Genomic DNA, 22,674 nt, shown 5'->3' with positions numbered 1-22,674 from the left:
GTAGTAAGAGATGGGTAGGAGAAAAAAAAGAATTTAATAAAGATAGAAAATAATAATAATAATAATAATAATAATAACCAAAAAATGTTCTGGTGACTTCCATCTAGTCCTTAGAGGTTTTATCTTTGTCTATACAAGAATATTCTTAATTTGAGGGTGAATAAAGAACACAATTCTTCATCTTTAATTAAAATGCCAAATAATAATAATAAGAAGAATAGTAAGGGTCGAGAAAAATCAGCTCTTCTTATTTCTTCATTAAAAAGTAATGTCTTTTAATGTTTCTTTTATTTTCTCTTTTTTTCAAATTCCTCTATCTTGAACCAATCTATATATTTTATCGGATTTCCCAGTAAGAAAGGAAGATCACATATTTTACAGGAAGACTAGACAACTATTTTTGTGAGGTTTTTTTGGCTTTTATTTCCAAATCTCGTACAGACAATTATGTCAATGCATTTAAAATTAGCATTTATCAAGACTCCCCCCCCCCCTTCCCCATCCCAAATCTGCATTCATACAGTTCATAAAGCATTCGTCGGATAAAGTGCAATTGATGAAATTTCACAAAATTAAACATGTCTCGACAGAAGCAGCAATGGATTTAATCTACAGATTGTCCCCAATACCCACCAATCTCGGATTGGCAAAGAAACATCAGGCGTGGCTACAAGGGTTGAGTAATGCCCTGGTCCATATATTCCTCCAAAAGAAGGGAAGGGCTGATGGCTAGAAAGAGATATCAACTGGTGTGGTATTGAAAAATAAGAGAGGAGTTTGTAAAACAAGAGTATTGGTCCCTGTAAACCATGATGACGTCAAGAGCTGTCCGCCTCTGGTTGGTATGGCTTGTTTCACATGGGCTTGGTGCCACGCACAAAGGAGACACACAGGACGTTTTGGCTGCCTGAGATAAAGGACAAGACGGCTTTCTTTTCCTCCATTCCATGTACCAAAAGCCCATTGGTTTAGCATAGGCATGGGCAAACACTAAAAAACATTACTCCTGTGTTAGCGGGGTCAGTGGGAATCTACATTGGGGAATCTACACTGGGTTTTAGCCTGAACTTCAAAGATCTCCAAATGCAGTCTGAACCGATTGAAGACTGTCAAAGCTTGTTTTCATTATTAGAGTTGTGGCACTATATCCTTCTCCTGAACCTTTCTATATGTGGCTTCTTTTCTATGGCACAATTTGAACATATCAAAGGGACAAAGTAAAAGATGAGTCTCATCTTTGCCACTTTCAAAGGCATTCAATTAAATGAGATGGAGATTGGCACCAGGAATGTTACTAGGTCCTTATGGCCAAAGATAGGCATACAATGGTACAAAACAGGTACTGAAATTTCCAAAACAAACAAGTCTGGTGGCATTTTGTGCGTGCCTTACAGTTGCCTGCCAAACTCTGGCTACCACATGAATTTCATAGGGTTTTCTTAGGCAAGGCCATCTGTCAGGGGTGATTTGAATGCAATATTCCTGCTTCTTGGCAGGGGGTTGGACTGGATGGCCCATGAGGTCTCTTCCAACTCTTTGATTCTATGATTCTAAGGAATAGTCAGATGTGGTTTTATTACTTCCTTCCACTGAAAAATAGCCTTTTGCACATTCTCAACCTGTGGGTCCCCAGATGTTTTGGCCTTCAATTCCCAGAAATCCCAACAACAGGTAAACTGGCTGGGATTTCTGGAAGATATAGGCCAAAACACTCAAGAGACCCACAGGTTGAGAACCACTGCTTTAGCCCCTGGTAGTCTCCCATCCAAATACTGACCACAGCTGACCCTGCTTAGCTTCCAAGATCAGAAGGTATCTTATGCTCCAAGACTGTATTTAGCATTAGCTTTTGCAAACTGTAGTCTAATCTAATGAGATGCTACAAACACGTCTGTCATTTCTGCTGCAGCAAGGTCTCCCCTCCCAGGAAATTAAAATAATTTGTTGAAAATCGATTATCCCACCGACTGCTGACGGAGAATTTAATGAGCCATCTGGCCGCTTAGCAGCCCCTCTTTATGAGCTGCATTTTTCCCCTTCTGCAAAGTGTTGGTTTAGTTTTACCAGTGAGATAAAATGTGCGCAGAGCACTAAATCCCCATATTGGTATCACCAGAAATGTGACTTTCTTGGATTTCTGTTGGCATCATTTACCCACAGTGTATCCTTGTAATAATGCAGAACAGGATCTGCTTAACTCAATAAAGGTAAAGTAAAAGCAAAGGTTTCCAATGAGATTGGATTATGGGGGGTGGTGCTCATCTCCATTTCTAAGCCGAAGAGCCGGCGTTACCCATAGACACCTCCAAGGTCATGTGGCTGGCATGACTGTATGGAGCACCATTACCTTCCTGCTGGAGCAGTACCTATTGATCTACTCACATTTGCATGTTTTTGAACTGCTAGGTTGGCAGAAGCTGGGGCTCACCTCCCAGGAAGGTCTCTCCTCCCAGAAAATCAAAATAATTAGTTGAAAATCGATTAAGCCACTGACTGCTAATGAAGAATTTAATGAGCCATCTGGCCACTAAGCCACCCCTATTTATGAGCTGCATTTTTTTTCCCTTCTGCAAAATGTTGGTTTAGTTTTACTGGTGAGATAAAATGTGCGCAGAGCACTAAATCCCCATATTTGTGCCAATAGCAATGCGACTTTCTTGGATTTTCGTTGGCATCATTTACCCACAGTGTATCCTTTCAATAATGCAGAACAGGAACTGCTTAACTCAACAAAGGTAAAGGTTTCCAATGACATTAAGCCTAGTCGTGTCCCACTCTGGGGATGCTGCTCATCTCTATTTCTAAGCCGAAGAGCCGGCGTTGTCCAGAGACACCTCCAATGTCATGTGGCCAGCATGACTGCATGGAAAGCCATTACCTTCCCGCAGAAGCAGCACCTATTGATCTACACACATTTGCAAGTTTTCGAATTCCTAGGTTGGCAGAAAAAAGAAAGGAAAGCTTAGAGAAGACAATGATGCTGGGGAAAATGGAAGGAAAAAGGAAGAGGGGCTGACCAAGGGCAAGATGGATGGATGGATGGTATCCTTGAAGTGACTGGATTGACCTTGAAGGAGCTGGGGGTGGTGACATCCGACAGGGAGCTCTGGCGTGGAATGGTCCATGAAGTCACGAAGTGTCGGAAACGACTGAACGAATGAACAACAAGGTTGGCAGAAGGTGGGGCTAACAGCGGGAGCTCACTCCGCTCCCTGGTTTCAAACCACCAACCTTTAGGTCAGCAAGTTCAGCAGCTCAGCGGTTTAACCCACTGCACCACCAGAGGCCCATAAGTCAACAAAACCAAGCTGAAATGCAGATCTTTCTATGCCCAATAAAATAGTCTTAAGCCTTTACTTCACTGGCACAGATTTCTATTGGTCATGGAGGTTCTGTGTGCGAAGTGTGGCCCAATTCAATCCTTGGTAGGGTTCGAATGCTCTTTGATTGTAGGTGAACTATAAACCCCAGCAACTACAACTCCCAAATGTCAAGGTCTATTTCCCCCAAACTCTACTGTTTACATTTGGGCATACTGAGAATTCGTGCCACGTTTGGTCCAGATCCATCATTGTTTGAGTCTACAGTTCTCTCTGGATGTAGGTAAACTACAACTCCCAAAACTCAACGTCAGTGCCCACCACAACCTTCCAGTAATTTCTGTTGGTCATGGGAATTCTGTGTGCCAAGTTTGATTCAGTTCCATCGTTCCACTAGTGTTTACATTTGGGCATATTGAATATTCATGCCAAGTTTGGTCCAGATCTATCATTGTTTGAGTTTCTGGAGGTAGGTGAACTACAACTCCCAAACTCAAGGTCAGTGCCCATCAAATCCTTCCAGTATTTTCCGTTGGTCATGGGAATTCTGTGTGCCAAGTTTGGTTCAATTTCATCATTGGCGGAGTTCAGAATGCTCTTGGATTGTAGGTGAACTATAAATCCCAGCAACTACAACTCCCACAGGACAAAATCAATACCCTCCCCCAATCTGTTACTATTCATAACAGCAGAAAAATGAGTTATGAAGTAGCAACGAAACTAATTTTATGGTTGGGGGTCACCATATCATGAGGAAACGTAGTAAGGGGTTGTGGCATTAGGAAGGTTGAGAACCACTGTCCTATAGTCTTTCTTAGGATGTTGTTGCCATCAGCCCTGGGGATAGGCAAGTTAAGAACGAGAGCCCTTTGGTGAACTTGGCAATGTGGTTATTTCTGGGTTGAGGATACAAATGCCTCCCCAACCACATGTGTGCGTCTGAGAGAGAAGAAAGGAAGAAAGGAAGAGAGAAAGAGAGAAAGAGAGAGATCTCTCTTTGTAAACATACATCCTTGTGGCACCTGCACTTTCAGCCACTCCGAAATCGTCCACCCACAAATTGTCCATCACAAAACAATTTTTTTCAGATTTGCTCAGAAAGGAAAACAACGACAACGACAACAACAAAGACCCATAAACACAATCATTTTGAAAAAAGGCACCTTTGTATAAAAAAATGTAAAGTAACCAAAAAAATTCGAACGCATGAGAGATGGTCCCCCCTTTTATAAATGCATGCATGCATGGTACACATCATACATTACCCATCAAATGTATGTGTGTGCGTATTTTTATATATGTATATGTATATATATGTATATACAGGGTGTCCAGAAATTACCTTTACAATTCCAGGGTGTATCTACTCTGTAAAATTAATACAATTTGGTACCACTTTAATACAGTTTGGTACCACTGGGCACCACAATTCAAGAGAGATATTGACAAGCTGGAATGTGTCCATAGGAGGGCGACTAAAATGATCAAGGGTCTGGAGAACAAGCCCTATGAGGAGCGGCTTAGGGAACTGGGCATGTTTAGCATGAAGAAGAGAAGCCTGAGAGGAGATATGATAGCCATGTATAAATATGTGAGAGGAAGCCACAGGGAGGAGGGAGCAAGCTTGTTTTCTGCTTCCTTGGAGACTAGGACGCGGAACAATGGCTTCAAACTACAAGAGAGGATATTCCATCTGAACATTAGGAAGAACTTCCTGACTGTGAGAGCCGTTCAGCAGTGGAACTCTCTGCCCCGGAGTGTGGTGGAGGCTCCTTCTTTGGAAGTTTTTAAGCAGAGGCTGGATGGCCATCTGTCAGGGGTGATTTGAATGCAATATTCCTGCTTCTTGGCAGGATGGGATTGGACTGGATGGCCCATGAGGTCTCTTCCAACTCTTTGATTCTATGATTCTATGATTCTAATTGCTGTGGCTCAATGTCATGGAATAATAAGAGTTGTAGTTTCAAAAGGCCTTTAGCCCCCTTTCTAAGAGTGTTGGCGACTCACAAAAGTACAAATCCTAGGATTCCAGAGCTTTCACTCAAAGTGGTGTCAAACTGTATTAATTCTACAGTGTAGCTGCACCTTTGGTTTTATATACAATTGATATTGTACCGATATTTTTCTGACACCCTACACTGCCTATCGTAAGATTGTATGTACACCTGTATATAATGGCACAAAAGGGATTGTCTTTCAGATGTTGGTGAGGATGCTGCTGGTGAGCAACTGCACCTGGATGGTGCCCGGAAGGTCGTTGGCTCGCTTGCCACCCTTGTCTTGGAGATGGATGATGTGCAAAGGATGCAGCTCGTTGGGGTCTCCCACCAGAGAGACTTGGCCCAGGAACTCATCTGTTAGGAGGTTATGGTTCCAGACCTGGAAGAAGCAAAACAGGGAAGGGTGGACCATCTAGTAAGAAATACATTCAGATCAAGGTGTCTTTTCAATCGTAGAACAGAATCATGGAATTGGATGAGACCACAAAGACCACAGTCCATCTCCCTGCCATGTGCAAAATCCCCTGCCATGCATAACAACAACAACAACTAAGTATGGATTGTCGATGTGATGCCTTGGCTGTCTAATGGTTCATTGTAAACAAACTTGGTTTTATGCACAAAACTGCCTTTAGGCTATGGCTATAAGGTGTGCACCACAATACAAGAGAGATATTGATAAGCTAGAATGTGTCCAGAGGAGGGCGACTAAAATGATCAAGGGTCTGGAGAACAAGCCCAATGAGGAGCGGCTTAAGGAGCTGGGCATGTTTAGCCTGAAGAAGAGAAGGCTGAGAGGGGATATGATAGCCATGTATAAATAGGTGAGAGGAAGCCACAGGGAGGAGGGAGCAAGCTTGTTTTCTGCTTCCTTTTTTTGTGGTTGTTTGGGCAACCGAGAGCAAATATAACCCCTGGCAATGGCAGTATCTCAATTTTTGGATTGTGACCATGTAACTCTTCAATAAGATCTCAAATTATATTCTCATTTATGGAGCCCCCGGTGACGCAATAGTTAAAACCCTTGTGCCAGCAGGACTGAAGACCAACAGGTCGGGGGTTTGAATCTGGGAGAGCACAGATGAGCTCCCTCTGTCAGCTCCAGCTCCCTATGCGGGGATGTGAGAGAAGCCTCTCACAAGGATGGTAAAACATCAAAACATCTGGGTTAAAACCCTTGTGCCAACAGTACTGAAGACCGACAGGTCAGAAGTTAGAATCCAGGGAGAGGGCAGATGAGCTCCCTCTGTCAGCTCCAGCTCCCTATGTGGAGACGTGAGAGAAACCTCCCACAAGGATGGTAAAACATCAAAACATCTGGGCATTCCCTGGGCAATGTCCTTGCAGATGTCAAATTCTCTCACACCAGAAGTGACTTGCAGTTTCTCAAGTCGCTCCTGACACGAAAAAAAAAATCCCATTTATGAACTTCACCTGCCCCTTCTCCCCTGATCAAAGAAGGTATTACCTGGATGAGGACTGGCTGCCCCGGCTTCTTCCGGTAGAACAAGGCTTTCACGTCAAATTCCGGGGACGTGGTGTTCTTCACCACTGGTGAACGGATCTTCTCCCCTTCGCACTTTATGATCACGTAGGGATCCACTCCTGGTGAGAACAAAAATGGCTGATGAAACTCCCAAGGTTGGTGAGGACCATCGATGAAACTCCCAAGGTTGGTGAGGACCATCGATGAAACTCCCAAGGTTGGTGAGGACCATCGATGAAACTCCCAAGGTTGGTGAGGACCATCGATGAAACTCCCAAGGTTGGTGAGGACCATCAATGAAACTCCCAAGGTTGGTGAGGACCATCGATGAAACTCCCAAGGTTGGTGAGGACCATCGATGAAACTCTCAAGGTTGGTGAGGACTATCAATGAAACTCCCTAAGGTTGGTGAGGACCATCAATGAAACTCCCAAGGTTGGTGCGGACCATCGATGAAACTCCCAAGGTTGGTGAGGACCATCGATGAAACTCCCAAGGTTGGTGAGGACCATCAATGAAACTCCCAAGGTTGGTGAGGACCATCGATGAAACTCCCAAGGTTGGTGAGGACCATCAATGAAACTCCCAATGTTGGTGCGGACCATCGATGAAACTCCCAAGGTTGGTGAGGACCATCGAAACTTGTTGCTGTTTCTTAAAATGATTCTTCTGAGAACATCTAAGGCAGTGGTTCTCAACCTGTGGGTCCCCAAGTGTTCTGGCCTACAACTCCCAGAAATCCCAGCCAGTTTACCACTGTTAGGATGTCTGGGAGTAGAGGACCCACAAGTTGAGAACCGTTGGTCTAAGGGGTCTTTCAAATCCTTCCTTGCTACCTGTCTAAACCTGGCATCTCACTCTGAGGAACAGACAAGTGTCTTGCTCAGGTGAAGATTTTCAGCGTTTCCCCCTGTCTCTTTATGCCTGAGAGTATGGCTCCATCACCTTCTGTAGACTACACTGTAGAATTAATGGAGTTTGACACCTGTAAGGGATTAACCTACCTTACCGTAACAGGCCTGGCTTGAAAAAGCTAAGAAGAGCAGGGGAGGGGAGAAGCGATCAGGTAGCTTAGCGGGGAATGCAGTCTGATTGACGGATGAAATTTGAGGGAGTTCCGGAGATAGGCAGAGCCAGAGGGAAAGTAAGTGCTATGCAGCCAGAATTTAGTCAGTTAGTGTCTGGAGTTTGAAGAGTGAGTTTTGGAAACTGGAAGTGGAAGAAAGGAAGTGTTTTGGGAACTGTTGTTAGAAAGATACCTCTTTGAGGAAAATAGTTAAAAGCCTTCAGGGAAGAAGGGCTAAGAACGATAGTGAGCCTCTAAATGAGGATGGAAAGAGTCAAGCACCTTCTGCTGAGCCTTGATTCTTCAGTCCAGTAGCTGAGATGACATGGACTTGGGACACCAGATGTGGATAGCCACACATGCCGCTCCAGCAAGTGTGTGGAGGTTCGTCCAGGGTCAGCTCCCTGAAAAAGGAAGAGGAAGAAGGAGAAAACAAAACTGTCAGGAAAGAGACAAATCTCCAACTCCAGAGTCTCAGTGAAAGGGACCCCAGTGGTCATCCAATCCAACCTCATTCTGCCACGCAGGAACACAGAAACAAAGCACTCCTGCCACACCATCAGACCTATCAGGACTGTAGCAAAAGGAGGAAGTCCAGCCCACAAAAGGAAATTTCCCTTCATAGAATCATAGAATCAAAGAGTTGGAAGAGACCTCATGCGCCATCCAGTCCAACCCCATTCTGCCAAGAAGCAGGAATATTGCATTCAAATCACCGCTGACAGATGGCCCTCCAGCCTCTGTTGAAAAGCTTCCAAAGAAGGAGCCTCCACCACACTCCGGGGCAGAGAGTTCCACTGCTGAATGGCTCTCACAGTCAGGAAGTTCTTCCTCATGTTCAGATGGAATCTCCTCTCTTGTAGTTTGAAGCCATTGTTCCTAGTCTCCAAGGAAGCAGAAAACAAGCTTGCTCCCTCCTCCCTGTGGCTTCCTCTCACATATTTATACATGGCTATCATATCTCCTCTCAGCCTTCTCTTCTTCAGGCTAAACATGCCCAGCTCCTTAAGCCGCTCCTCATAGGGCTTGTTCTCCAGACCCTTGATCATTTTAGTCGCCCTCCTCTGGATACATTCCAGCCTCCACATTTCAATCATTGCAGTAGCTTAAAACTTCAGTGGAATAGAATTGAGATATCCAAAGCAAAGGAGCAGGCAAGGCAAAGTGACTAAGGGATGGCAAATACAGCAAAGAGATTGAAGTAGGAACAGTTTCCACGGTTGCAATGCTAGAAGATTAGGGACTGAAGAAAAAAATATCAGGAGAAGTCAAGCTTCTTATTTTGCACCCCTTGGTTGTGTAATTATTCGAACACTCTGGAAATTTGGGGTCAATTCCTGGCTTGAGCATGGAAACCCGCTGGGTGATCTTGAGCAAGTAACATTCTCTCAGCCTCAGAAGATGGCAAAAACAACCCCCCTCTGAAGAAATATTCCCTCCCTCCAAATACCCTTGTAATAGGTATAAAAATGCACAACAGCAACACAAAAAGAAGTGTTCCAACTGGATATAAGGTTGCATGATTTTTAAACTAGAATACTCCATACTGCTTCAGCTGTTCAGTTTTTATTTATATTGTAAGCTACTTTGAGCCTCATTTGGCAGAGCAGTGTAAGTAAAAGTAAAGGTTTTCCCTTGACATTAAGTCTAGTCGTGTCCGACTCTGGGGGTGCTCACAAGCTGAAGAGTCGGCATTTTCCATAAACACCTCCAAGGTCATGTGGCTGGCATGACTGCATGGAGCACCATTACCTTCCAAACGGAGTGGTACTTACTGATCTACTCACATTTGCATGTTTTCAAACTGCTAGGTTGGCAGAAGCTGGGCCTAATAGCAGGAGCTCACTCTGCTCCCTGGATTTGAACTGCCAACATTTTGTTCAGCAAGTTCAGCAGCTCAGCGGTTTAACCTGCTGCGCTTCCGGGGGCTCTGAGCAGTGTAGTATGTATTTGTGTAGATGCTGAATTAATGCAGGTTAACGGCAATAATAATAATAACAACAACAAAAATTTATTTATATACCGCTCTATCTCCCTGGGGTAATATATAGGGGGCTAGGTCATGTCCGGACAGTGTCTGGGCTGAGCTAGCACTGGTCACCTCGAAGATTTGTTGAAACCACCAAGTCTTCAAACTCTTATGAAAAGAGGGGAGGGATGGGGCCTGTCTTATTTCCCTTGGGAGGGTGTTCCAGAGGTGGGGGGCCACCACTGAGAAGGTCCTCTCTCTTGTCCCCACCAACTGTGTTTGTGACGGAGGTGGGAGCAAGAGGGGGGCTTCCCCGGAGGATCTTAGAGTTCGCGCAAGTTTATTATTATTATTATTATTATTATTATTATTATTATCTTTATTTGTACCTCGCTAGCATCTCCCGAAGGACTCGATGCGGCTTACAAAGGCCAAGGCCTCAAAACACAACATAACAATACAAAACCTAAAGCAAATTAAAACAATTAAAGTTATATTAAACAACAAGCAATAAACAATACACCAAGACACTATAAAACTGGGCCGGGCCAGAGTAATGGGTACAGAATTAAAAATGCTGATGTGACAGGTGATATGTAAGGATTATAGGGTAAGTCTTACTGGCAATCGGAAGGCACATCTGTGAACTGCCTGAGAAGAAACTCTGCAACATGGCCCGGCTCAAAGGTGGTTGGGATGATGACGTAGCGGCCTTCCTTCATGTCCGTCCTCAAGAAGACGCTGCGGGAGTTGATGTAGATGGAGCTGGCCACCTTGGGCTGCAAGGTGTGCATCCGGTACGTCCGATTCAGCTCCACCTGAGGGGGAGGAAGCACAAAAGGAACAGGGCTGTAAATCATGCAAACCATTGGATGCATATCGCCCAACATATCACAGATGGAAACCAAGGCACATGTGGCCAAGCGACATCAGAGCATGGTCAAGATGGGACATGGAGAAATCTAGGAAAATAGGTGCGGTGCAAGAAGACAGGGGAAAGGCAAACATTAAGAAAGGAGTGTTCAAGTTTGTTCCTTGTTGCCTCAGAGGGTAGGAAGAACCACAGAATCCTATAGCTGGAACCAACCATTCTGTTTAACACCATACAAGAATACTAGATGGCCAGAGAAAGACTCCACCAGACCCACAGGCAGCATATCCAAGTTTTGAACAGCTCTAACCAACAGCTCTAACCCAGCTGAACTGTTTAAAATCTTAAAAGATGATGCTGTCAAGGTGATGCATGCCATATGCCAGCAAATATGGAAAACACAAGAATGGCCATCAGACTGGAAAAAAATGCACTTATATCCCTATACCAAAAAAAAGAAAATGCTAAAGACTGCTCAACCTTCCGTACAGTGGCCCTTATTTCTCATGCCAGTAAGGTAATGCTCAAGATCCTGCAAGGAAGACTCCAGCAAGACATGGAGAGAGAGCTGCCAGGTGGACAAGCTGGGTTTAGAAAAGGCAGAGGAACGAGAGACCAGATTGCCAATAACACTGGATAATGGAGAAAGGCAGGGAGTTTCAGAAAAACATCTATTTCTGTTTTATTGACAATTCTAAAGCCTTTGACTGTGTGGATCATAATAAACTGTGGCAAGTTCCTGGTGGGATGGGCATACCAAATCACTTTGTCTCTCTAAGGACCAAGTAGCAACAATAAGAACTGACCAGGGAACAACAGACTGGTTCAAGATTGGAAAAGGTGTATGGCAGGGTTGTATACTCTCACCCAACCTATTCAACTTGTGTGCAGAACACATCATGCAACGTGCGGGGCTTAACGAATCCAAGGCTATAGTTAAAATTGCTGGAAGAAACATTAACAACCTTAGATATGCAGATGATAACACTTTGATGGCCGAATGCGAGGAGGAGCTGAGGAGCCTTCTAACCAAGGTGAAAGAAGAAAGTGCAAAAGCAGGGTTGCAGCTAAACATCAAAAAACCCAAGATTATGGCAACCAGACTGATTGATAACTGGGAAATAGAAGGGGAATACATGGAGGCAGTGACAGACTTTGTATTTCTAGGTGCAAAGATGACTGCAGACGCAGACTGCAGCCAGGAAATCAGAAGACGCTTAATTCTTGGGAGGAGAGCAAAGACTAATCTTGATAAAATTGTGAAGAGTAGAGACATCACCCTGGCAACCAAGATCCGCATAGTTAAAGCAATGGTATTCCCTGTAGTCACCTACGAATGTGAGATCTGGACCTTAGGGAAGGCTGAGCAAAGGAAGATAGATGCTTTTGAACTGTGGTGTTGGAGGAAAATTCTGAGAGTGCTTTGGACCGCCAGAAAGTCCAACCAGTCCATCCTCCAGGAAATAAGGCCTGACTGCTCATTGGAGGGAAGGATACTAGAGACAAAGTTGAAGTCCTTTGGCCACATCATGAGAAGACAGGAAAGTTTAGAGAAGACAATGATGCTGGGAGAAATGGAAGGAAAAAGGAGGAGGGGCCGACCAAGGGCAAGATGGATGGATGGTATTCTTGAAGTGACTGGCTTGACTCTGAAGGAGCTGGGGGTGGCCACGGATGACAGGGAGCTTTGGCATGGGCTGGTCCAGAAGGCCACAAAGAGTCAGAAGAAACTGAATGAATGAACAACAACAAAATGAAGTACTTTGACCACATCATGAGAAGACAGGAAAGCTTAGAGAAGAGAATGATGCTGGGGAAAATGGAAGGAAAAAGGAAGAGGGGCCAACCAAAGGCAAGATGGATGGATGGTATCCTTGAAGTGACTGGATTGACCTTGAAGGAGCTGGGGGTGGCCACGGATGACAGGGAGCTCTGGCATGGGCTGGTCCAGGAGGCTACAAAGAGTCGGAGGAGACCGAATAAACATCAACAACAACCATCAGGAAGTTCTTCCTAATGTTTAGGTGAAATCTCTTTTCCTGTAATTTGAGTCCATTGCTCCATGTCTTAATCTCTAAAGCAGCAGAACACAAACTTGCGCTCACCCCAATCATTTTGAATATTTATACATGGTTCTCACTTCCTTTCTCTCAACCATCTTTTCTCCAAGCTAAACATACCAACTCCCTAAGCCGATTCTAATAGAGCTTGGCTTTCAGATCTTTAAGCATTTTGGACAACAAATCCCAAATTTCTCCAGCCAGTATGGCAATGTTTCTGGGTGTTCTGGGAATTGCAGTGCTGGAATCTTAGGAGTTGTAGACCTAAAGTTGTAGACTCTATCTCAAGATTTGTTGTCTTTCACTGTTTACCTTGAAGATGTCAAACCCGATGGCCAAATTCTCCCCCTTGCCTTCCTTCCGACTCGTCCGTTTGGGCTTCTGTTGGATGCAAATGAGCACTTCATCTTCTGTTTTCTTCACATCAAAAACATACTGCCGAAAAGGAAAGAGGACACAAAAAGAAGAAGTTTGTGGAGAGTTGTAAAAAGACACCTTGATGTGGTGGATTGACTGGAAAGACATGTGTCAGCAGCTGATTGGCTGAGCATGCCACGAGCCAGAATTCTGTCTCTGGCTTGCTGCTGAGACAAACGGTTTTAACTGCCACTTTCACCTTAGCGAGTGAAGAGAGCACTGACTGGAGACAGCCAGGAAGGTATTGGCTGCCAACTCTCTGAAGCCTGATCATTTCTAAGGCATGAAGCATATATTTAAAGACTGTTTAAAGCAGTGGTTCTCAACCTTCCTAATGCCGTGACCCCTTAATACAGTCCCTCATGTTGTGGTGACCCCCAACCATAATATTGTTTTCATTGCTACTTCATAACAGTCATTTCACTGTATTGTCGAAGGCTTTCATGGCCGGAATCACTCAGTTCTTGTGGGTTTTTTCGGGCTATATGGCCATGTTCTAGAGGCATTTCTCCTGACGTTTCGCCTGCATCTATGGCAGGCATCCTCAGAGGATGCCTGCCATAGATGCAGGCGAAACGTCAGGAGAAATGCCTCTAGAACATGGCCATATAGCCCGAAAAAACCCACAAGAACTGAGTCATTTCACTACTGTTATAAATCATAATGTAAATATCTGATATGCAGGATGCATTTTCATTCACTGGACCAAACTGGGCACAAATACCCAATACACCCAAGTTTGATTGCTAGTGGGGTTGGGGGAGGATTGATTTTGTAATTTGGGAGTTGTAGTTGCTGGGATTTATAGTTCACTTCTAATCAAAGAGCATTCTGAACTCCACCAGCGATGGATTTGAACCAAACTTGGCTCCCATGACCAATGGAAAACACTGGAAGGGTTTGATGGGCATTGATCTTGAGTTTGGGAGTTGTAGTTCACCTATATCTAGATAGCACTGTGGACTCATGCGATGGTGGATCTGGACCAAACTTGGCACGAATACTCAATATGTCCAAATGTGAATTTGGGAGTTGTAGTTGCTGGGATTTATAGTTCATTACAACCAAATAACATTCTGAACTCCATCAATGATAGAATTGGCTCAAACTTACCACATGGAATTCCCATGACCATAAGAAAATACTGTGTTTTCTTATGGTCTTTGGCGACCTCTCTGACACCCCCTTGCGACCCCCTCAGGGGTCCCGACCCCCAGGTTGAGAAACACTGCGACTGTTTATTTCCTCTGTTCTCTGTGTTTTCTTATGGTCTTTGGCGATGCCTCTGACACCCGCTTGCAACCGCCTCCCCAGGAGTCCCGACCCCCAGGTTGAGATACGCTGATGTAGACACTATAGTGTTATGGATGCAGCCTAGAATCATATTGGCTTTTTTAGCTGTGGCATCACACTGTTGGCTCATTCATATTCAGCTTGTGGCCCACTCCACTTTGGCAGGAAAAACGAAATGCAAAGATACAGAATGGGGGATGCCTGGCTCGAGAGCAGTACGTGTGAAAAAGATCTTGGAGTCCTCGTGGACAACAAGTTAAACATGAGCCAGGAATGTGATGTGGCGGCAAAAAAAGCCAATGGGATTTTGGCCTGCATCAATAGGAGCCTAGTGTCTAGATCTAGGGAAGTAATGCTACCCCTCTATTCTGTTTTGGTTAGACCACATTTGGAATATTGTGTCCAATTCTGGGCACCACAATTCAAGAGAGATATTGACTCTAAGCTGGAATGTGTCCAGAGGAGAGCGACTAAAATGATAAAAGGTCTGGAGAACAAGCCCTATGAGGAGCGGCTTAAGGAGCTGGGCATGTTTAGCCTGAAGAAGAGAAGGCTGAGAGGGATATGATAGCCATGTATAAATATGTGAGAGGAAGCCACAGGGAGAAGGAGGGAGCAAGCTTGTTTTCTGCTTCCCTGGAGACTAGGACGCGGAACAATGGCTTCAAACTACAAGAGAGGAGATTCCATCTGAACACGAGGAAGAACTTCCTGACTGTGAGAGCCGTTCAGCAGTGGAACTCCCTGCCCTGGAGTGTGGTGGAGGCTCCTTCTTTGGAAGCTTTTAAGCAGAGGCTGGATGGCCATCTTTCAGGGGTGATTTGAATGCAATATTCCTGCTTCTTGGCAGAATGGGGTTGGACTGGATGGCCCATGAGGTCTCTTCCAACTCTTTGATTCTATGATTCTAAGACTCCAAGATCCCTTCTGCTTGGACTGTTTTCAAACCAGGTATTACCCATCCTATATCTGTGCATCTCATTTTAGTGTAGTACTGGAAATTTCTCTCACTGCTTTCACATGTACTGTTTTCAAGCCAAATCTAACCAAAGTCCATGATACGGTCTACTACTTTGTTATCTGAAATAAAGAAAATGTCTACCTCTATTGGACTTTGTTTTCTGAACCGAATAAGCCTTTACTTGGCAGAAATGGGCGGCCTCTCTGCCTTCCCACCTGGGGGTTCTGCAGGAAGGTGTCCCGGTTATTGATGCAGCCTCCACTCCGGTTCTTCAGGGGGTCTTCATGCCGCGTCCATCCCCCCCGCAGGACCGCCTCCTCCCAGGTCTTGTGGATGCTCAGGTAAGACGTGTTGATGAGGCGGCACTTGATGATGTCCGTGAAATACTTGCAGAAGTCATCAAACGCCATCCTAGGATAGAAAAGATAAATGTTGACTCTGGACCTAACCAGATTTCAAGGTTCTGATATTTTCTAGTAGAATATGCATCTATACTGCAGAATTAAACCAGATGATGATGACGACGATGATAATGATGACAATGACGATGTTTGGGTTGTTGTAGGTTTTTTGGGCTATATGGCCATCTCCTGACATTTCACCTGCATCTATGGCAAGCATCCTCAGGGGTTGTGAGGTCTGAGGATGCTTGCCCTAGATGCAGGTGAAACGTCAGGAGAGAATGCTTCTAGAACATGGCCATATAGTCCAAAAAAACGACAACAACCCAAAACATAATAATAATAGCCCGAAAAATCTACAGCAACCCAGTGATTCCAGCCATTATTATGTTTAATGTATTGTCGAAGGCTTTCATGGCTGGAATCACTCAGTTCTTGTGGGTTTTTTTGGGCTATATGGCCATGTTCTAGAGGCATTTCTCCTGACGTTTCGCCTGCATCTATGGCAAGCATCCTCAGAGGTGAGGTCATGCGAAACGTCAGGAGAAATGCCTCTAGAACATGGCCATACATCCCGAAAAAACCCACAAGAACCTATTATTATGTTTATTTATATCTCGCTTTTTTTCTCCACATGGAGACTCAAAGCAGCTCACAACTTCAAATATACAAATATACAAACAGTATTAAACAACATTAATATTACAACAATCCAGGTTAAAATCATTAAAGCATATAAAACCACATCACATCACACATCACAGTTTGAGGGGGTTAGAAATGTGGGAAATAATAAGAATAAATTAATAAATAATTCTGAGAAGAAATAGCATTTTCTTCTTTGTGCAGAAAACACAATTTTCACCTTGCTTTGTTAATTTTCACAATTGCAGTTTTTACTTATCACATTTAACAAAGTTAAAAGTATTTTGAACAAAGTGAAAAAATAACTTTTTGGATTCCTGGAATCTCCCAAGGAGATTTTGTCTAAAAAGGAACCTTTCCAAGCCACAAATGTTGAATTTTATTTACTTTCGTTGTTTGTTTGTTTTCATTGTTTTGTTGGAAATTACAACCTTCTTCAAGCCTCCTCTAGCAATTTGTTTATCTATGATACTGTTGTTTACTTATTGTATGTATGTTCTGATGTGCAGCTTTCTTTCCTTGTTCTATGTTTTCCTGAGAAGTTGTGGGAGAGGCTGCAAACCACATGATCTGCTCTGAGATTAGCACAGACTTCTTTAGACTGTGGGGCTGCTCAGATCGCAGACTTGCCTGCTGTTTGCCACATCACCGTCGCAAATAAAGAGGCCACACACGTGCTTGGGTTAACTAAGGGCAACTTTATTATTGTTACCTAATTAGAAACTAAATCTACCTACCACCACCATAACTGAGTATAAACTTATATCCATGAACTTGGCATTGAACTTGGCCTTGACCTGGCCATGAACTTGGCAATGAAACTGGTGAGGGTGAACCTGTTCCCAGAATTATTGATGTCCCTCTTCAAAATCCCGAGCCACTCTAATTTTCCTTGCCCCCCAATATTATCCTAGGGCCAGGTTACAGTTGCTGGACCATCCAAATGGGTGCCTTGGGTGTGCACCGAATTCAATATCCATCCTGCTCATGCTGCACCGGGTATGCCTATTTAAGTCCCTACCCTCCCAATTTGCCCTCGTGCAACAGTATAGGGTAGGCGAAAAAAACCCCTCTCCACAAGGGGAAGGGGGGGGGGGCAAAAAATTCCTACCTGGCCCCCCTACGGGCGACCCACTCAATTATACTGTTAATGGGCGGGAGGGTTGGGTTTTCGCGGTCCTTAAAGAAGTGGAAAGGGCAGCAAACTTGCTGGGCTCCGCTTTTCCCCAAAAGTAGTCCCTGCGGACTAATTTTGGGCCGGACTCTTGAGCGACTGAAGTGGCAAAAAAACTTTCTCCCACTACCTTCGCCAGTGTGATAAAGGCTCTTATTGTGTGAGAGATATTCTGACTGGATGGCATAGAAATGATCTCAAACACATCTGTAACTAACTGATAAGTTGTGTACCTGTGTATGCTGAAAACATGAAGGTCATGAGTAAACCAAATATGTTATTTTTACACTTCTGAAGAACTGCTATTTTTATGCGCTGGCGTATTCTCTGTTTCCTAACAGGTCAGAGTTAACAGGTTGTTCAGTCTAACAACTGAAGCCAATTGTGTTTGGTTGCACACGACTCCCTTGTTGCTCCAGCTCCACTGGCTACCAGTCTGCTACTGGGCACAATTCAAAGTGCTGGCATTGGCCTATAAAGCCCTAAACGGTTCTGGCCCAACTTACCTGTCCGAACGCATCTCCTCCTATAGGAGCATAGTGTCTAGATCTAAGGAAGTAATGCTACCCCTCTATTCTGCTTTGGTTAGACCACATATGGAATATTGTGTCCAATTCTGGGCACCACAATTCAAGAGAGATATTGACAAGCTGGAATGTGTCCAGAGGAGGGCAACTAAAATGATCAAGGGTCTGGAGAACAAGCCCTATGAGGAGCGGCTTAGGGAACTGGGCATGTTTAGCCTGAAGAAGAGAAGGCTGAGAGGTGATATGATAGCCATGTATAAATATGTGAGAGGAAGCCACAGGGAGGAGGGAGCAAGCTTGTTTTCTGCTTCCTTGGAGACTAGGACGCGGAACAATGGCTTCAAACTACAAGAGAGGAGATTCCATCTGAACATTAGGAAGAACTTCCTGACTGTGAGAGCCGTTCAGCAGTGGAACTCTCTGCCCTGGAGTGTGGTGGAGGCTCCTTCTTTGGAAGCTTTTAAGCAGAGGCTGGATGGCCATTTGTCAGGGGTGATTTGAATGCAATATTCCTGCTTCTTGGCAGAATGGGGTTGGACTGGATGGCCCATGAGGTCTCTTCCAACTCTTTGATTCTATGATTCTATGATTCTATGAAATGATCTCAAACACATTTGTAACTAACTGATAAGTTGTGTACCTGTGTATGCTGAAAACATGAAGGTCATGAGTAAACCAAATATGTTATTTTTACACTTCTGAAGAACTGCTATTTTTATGCGCTGGCATATTCTCTGTTTCCTAACAGGTCAGAGTTAACAGGTTGTTCAGTCTAACAACTGAAGTCAATTGTGTTTGATTGCACATGACTCCCTTGTTGCTCCAGCTCCACTGGCTACCAGTCTGCTACCGGGCACAATTCAAAGTGCTGGCATTGGCCTATAAAGCCCTAAACGATTCTGGCCCAACTTACCTGTACGAATTTATCTCCTCCTATGAACCAGTTAGGGCATTAAGATCATCTAGGGAGGCTTTGCTCTCGGTCCCACCTGCATCACAGGTACATCTGGCAGGAACGAGAGACAGGGCCTTCTCAGTGGTGGCCCCTCGGCTGTGGAATGCCCTTCCTACAGAAATTAGATCGGGCCCCTCCCTGTTGGCATTTCGGAGGAAAGTGAAGACCTGGTTGTTCGAGCCTATTTGAATAGGCAGTGTAATGAACATAGAAATACGGAACAACGGATGATGAGATTGGATCATGATTTTACTGAGACGCTAATGAGATGTTATATTGATGTTTAACTGTTTATTATGTTGTTGTTTAATTGTTTTCTTAACTGCTTTTATATGTCAAGCATTGAATTTTTGCTATTGTTAACCACTTTGAGTCACCCGAGGGCTGAGAAAAGCGGTATATAAATGAAGTAAGTAAGTAAATAAATACAGGACTTGAGAAGATTCTACTCAAACAGGTTTTTGGCTCTTCTCTAAAAGGTTATAATCTTTTAAAAGTCACGATTTTCTAAAATCAAGACTTTTGTTTTTAATCTGTTTGTATCACTTTTGCCTGCCTTAAATACCTTTTTAAAAGAAGGATAGAGATTTTGTTAAAAAGTAAACAAAAAATCAGTATCTGATTGCTATGATACACTCACCAAAATTCTCCATCGTCCTGCACAGTCATCCCCAGCTTTTCTCTTTCGCTGTTGCTGACTTTCTGCCATTCCTCAGAGCTTTAGAATCAAAAATTATACATAGCTTATGGTGAAAATAATATACATATACATCCATATCTACATTATACACATGCACATTATTACTCCCCACCTATCAATCTGCATTAGGACTACATTTGGGATGGTGGTGGAAACATACAAGTTTACAGGGAAGGCCAAATCACTGTCTACAGCAGGAAGGTGGAAACTTTGGCCCTCCAGGTGTTTTGGATTTCAACTCCCACAATTCCTAAGAGCCTACCGGCTCTTAGGAATTGTGGGAGTTGAAGTCCAAAACACCTGGAGGGCCAAAGTTTCCACATGCCTGGTGTAGATGCACCTTGGGATAGTTGCAAAGCAAATCTCCATCCCTTTCTCGCTCTGATTGCTGCCGCTTCCATGACTTGGTTCTTACTCACGTGTCGCTCCACGGTCCATTCCACTCCCTCTCTCCCCACGGGTTCCTCAGCCGGATCATATCGAGCTTCTCCGACTTGAAAAAGGCCAAGAGGCCATGGCCCAGGCGGACCTTCTTCACATCGGTGACGGCGTAAGCGTGTCCCTTGACCAAGCCACAATCCAGGCGGGCTTCCATGTCGGCAGCTGAGGTGGCCTTCCCAAGAAAGGAAATGAAACGTATGAAATCAGGAGAGAGAAAATGTAACTGATCCGTCCCTCAACATTTGCAGTTTTGACCTTTGCGGATCTGATTAAATTCACTGCGGATCTGATTAAAATCATTTTGAGTTTTTGATCAAATTGACAAAATAATTCAAATGGAATTTCTTGACCCCTCCAGAGTGACTCCATGACCAACTTCCTTAGATTATCCTGGATCTAGAGACTTCAAGAGATAACACTTTTCCAGGAACCTCTATGTCCTCCAGTGTTATGTCATGAAGTGATTTATAGTTTCCAAATCATGACCTCCTTTTTTTTTTAAAGTATATTTTTTATTTGGTTTCCAAGTGACAATTAAAGTGGGGGAACAATTTGTTGATATAGGAAAGTGGGAAAGCATAGGTTTAAGATTCAAAAACAAGATAAGGGAGAAAGAATAGACCAGAAGGAGGAGGGGGAGGAGGAGAAGGAGGAGGTGGTGGTGGTGGTGGAGGAGGTGGTGGAGGAGGTGGTGCTGGAGGTGGTGGTGGTGGAGGTGGTGGTGGTGGAAGTGGTGGTGGTGGAGGAGGTGGTGGTGGTGGAGGAGGTGGTGGTGGTGGAGGAGGTGGTGGAGGTGATGGTGGAGGAGGTGGTGATGGAGGAGGAGGTGGTGGAGGAGGAGGAGGAGGTGATGGAGGAGGAGGAGGTGATGGAGGAGGAGGAGGAGGTGATGGAGGAGGTGGAGGTGGTGGAGGAGGTGGAGGTGGTGGTGGAGGTGGTGGTGGTGGAGGTGGTGGTAGTGGAGGAGGAGGTGGTGGAGGTGATGGTGGAGGAGGAGGTGGTGGAGGTAGTGGTGGTGGTGGAGGAGGAGGAGGTAGTGGAGGAGGAGGTGGTGGTGGAGGAGGAGGTGGTGGTGGTGGAGGACGTGGTGGTGGAGGAGGAGGTGGAGGAGGAGGAGGTGTTGGAGGAGGTGTTGGAGGAGGTGGAGGTGGTGGTGGTGGAGGTGGTGGTGATGGAGGAGGAGGTGATGGTGGAGGAGGTGGTGATGGAGGAGGAGGTGATGGAGGAGGAGGAGGAGGTGATGGAGGAGGTGGAGGTGGTGGAGAAGGTGGAGGTGGTGGTGGAGGTGGTGGTGGTGGAGGTGGTGGTAGTGGAGGAGGAGGTGGTGGAGGTGATGGTGGAGGAGGAGGTGGTGGAGGTAGTGGTGGTGGTGGAGGAGGAGGAGGTAGTGGAGGAGGAGGTGGTGGTGGAGGAGGAGGTGGTGGTGGAGGAGGAGGTGGTGGTGGTGGAGGACGTGGTGGTGGAGGAGGAGGTGGAGGAGGAGGAGGTGTTGGAGGAGGTGGAGGTGGTGGTGGTGGAGGTGGTGGTGGAGGTGGTGGTAGTGGAGGAGGAGGTGGTGGAGGTGATGGTGGAGGAGGAGGTGGTGGAGGTAGTGGTGGTGGAGGAGGGGGAGGTTAAAATATAGCAGAGTCCTTTCACAGCAAACACATGTGCTTCAGCCCATTTATCAGCAGAGTCTAACTGCCAGCATCTGACCTTATCTACATACTATTTAATAGATTCACAAACTCAGGTTTTCATCTAAAATATCTGAAGGCTTTAATCTTCACAGTTGTATATACAGATATACCACCAGGATATGCAGATCCACTTTTCTTGTACTGGCAAACAATCAGAGTCATCAGATAGTCACATACAGAATAGGCAGATACTCAGACTGAGTCACACAGGAGAGAGAAAGATGGATTGTTTCATCCTCCAGTAAAGGACGCTGGCTGATGTAACCCCTTTGCAATCACCCTCACATGGTTTTGATTCAGCCATTACCACATTCCTTTAGGTATTACATCATGACATTCACCGTCTTTACCCTGGAGCTGTCAATCAACCACATGTTCATCGAACAGTATTTTTTTCCCCATGATTAGAAATGCTGTGCCATTTCTATCTAACATGCTATTCTATAGACAGCTTCTAGAAGAAATTGCCCATAAAGTCATGCTGGAAAACCTAGAAATGTCTAAAGAGGTGTCCTCTCTGTCAGAATAAATATAGCGATTTTGCTATTTGGCTTTTTTTCACTTTCACAGGGATTCCATGTCTCTAATTCCAGGGAATGTAGAACAATGACTAATTTAGGAATATTTTGAGAAAAAAACTTGGGAACAATAGCTAGAAGTGTTCAAGATGGAGGGACACTGAATCACCAAAAACCCCAGGGATGCAGAA

At 44.7% G+C, this 22,674-nt stretch overlaps 1 protein-coding gene across 1 annotated transcript in view; it reads right to left on the bottom strand.

Annotated features, from left to right (window-relative positions):
- Positions 1-413: 413 nt before the first annotated feature.
- The window catches only part of CAPN5 (calpain 5), a 141,460-nt gene continuing 119,199 nt past the window's right edge, over positions 414-22,674 (bottom strand). The window contains exons 6-13 of the mRNA XM_060771240.2: positions 20,265-20,458; positions 19,786-19,863; positions 15,659-15,854; positions 13,085-13,207; positions 10,463-10,659; positions 8,155-8,276; positions 6,789-6,925; positions 414-5,699 (exon numbers count right to left, since the gene is read on the bottom strand). Coding sequence (XP_060627223.2) covers positions 5,517-5,699; positions 6,789-6,925; positions 8,155-8,276; positions 10,463-10,659; positions 13,085-13,207; positions 15,659-15,854; positions 19,786-19,863; positions 20,265-20,458 — 1,230 coding nt within the window. The 3' untranslated portion in view covers positions 414-5,516. The remainder of the gene's footprint in view (positions 5,700-6,788; positions 6,926-8,154; positions 8,277-10,462; positions 10,660-13,084; positions 13,208-15,658; positions 15,855-19,785; positions 19,864-20,264; positions 20,459-22,674) is intronic.

This window comes from Anolis sagrei, chromosome 3 (assembly GCF_037176765.1).
Source record: "Anolis sagrei isolate rAnoSag1 chromosome 3, rAnoSag1.mat, whole genome shotgun sequence".
Taxonomy (NCBI): domain Eukaryota; kingdom Metazoa; phylum Chordata; class Lepidosauria; order Squamata; family Dactyloidae; genus Anolis; species Anolis sagrei.
The sequence above is the reverse complement of the archived record's forward strand: the minus strand, read 5'-3'. Positions and strand labels throughout refer to the sequence as shown.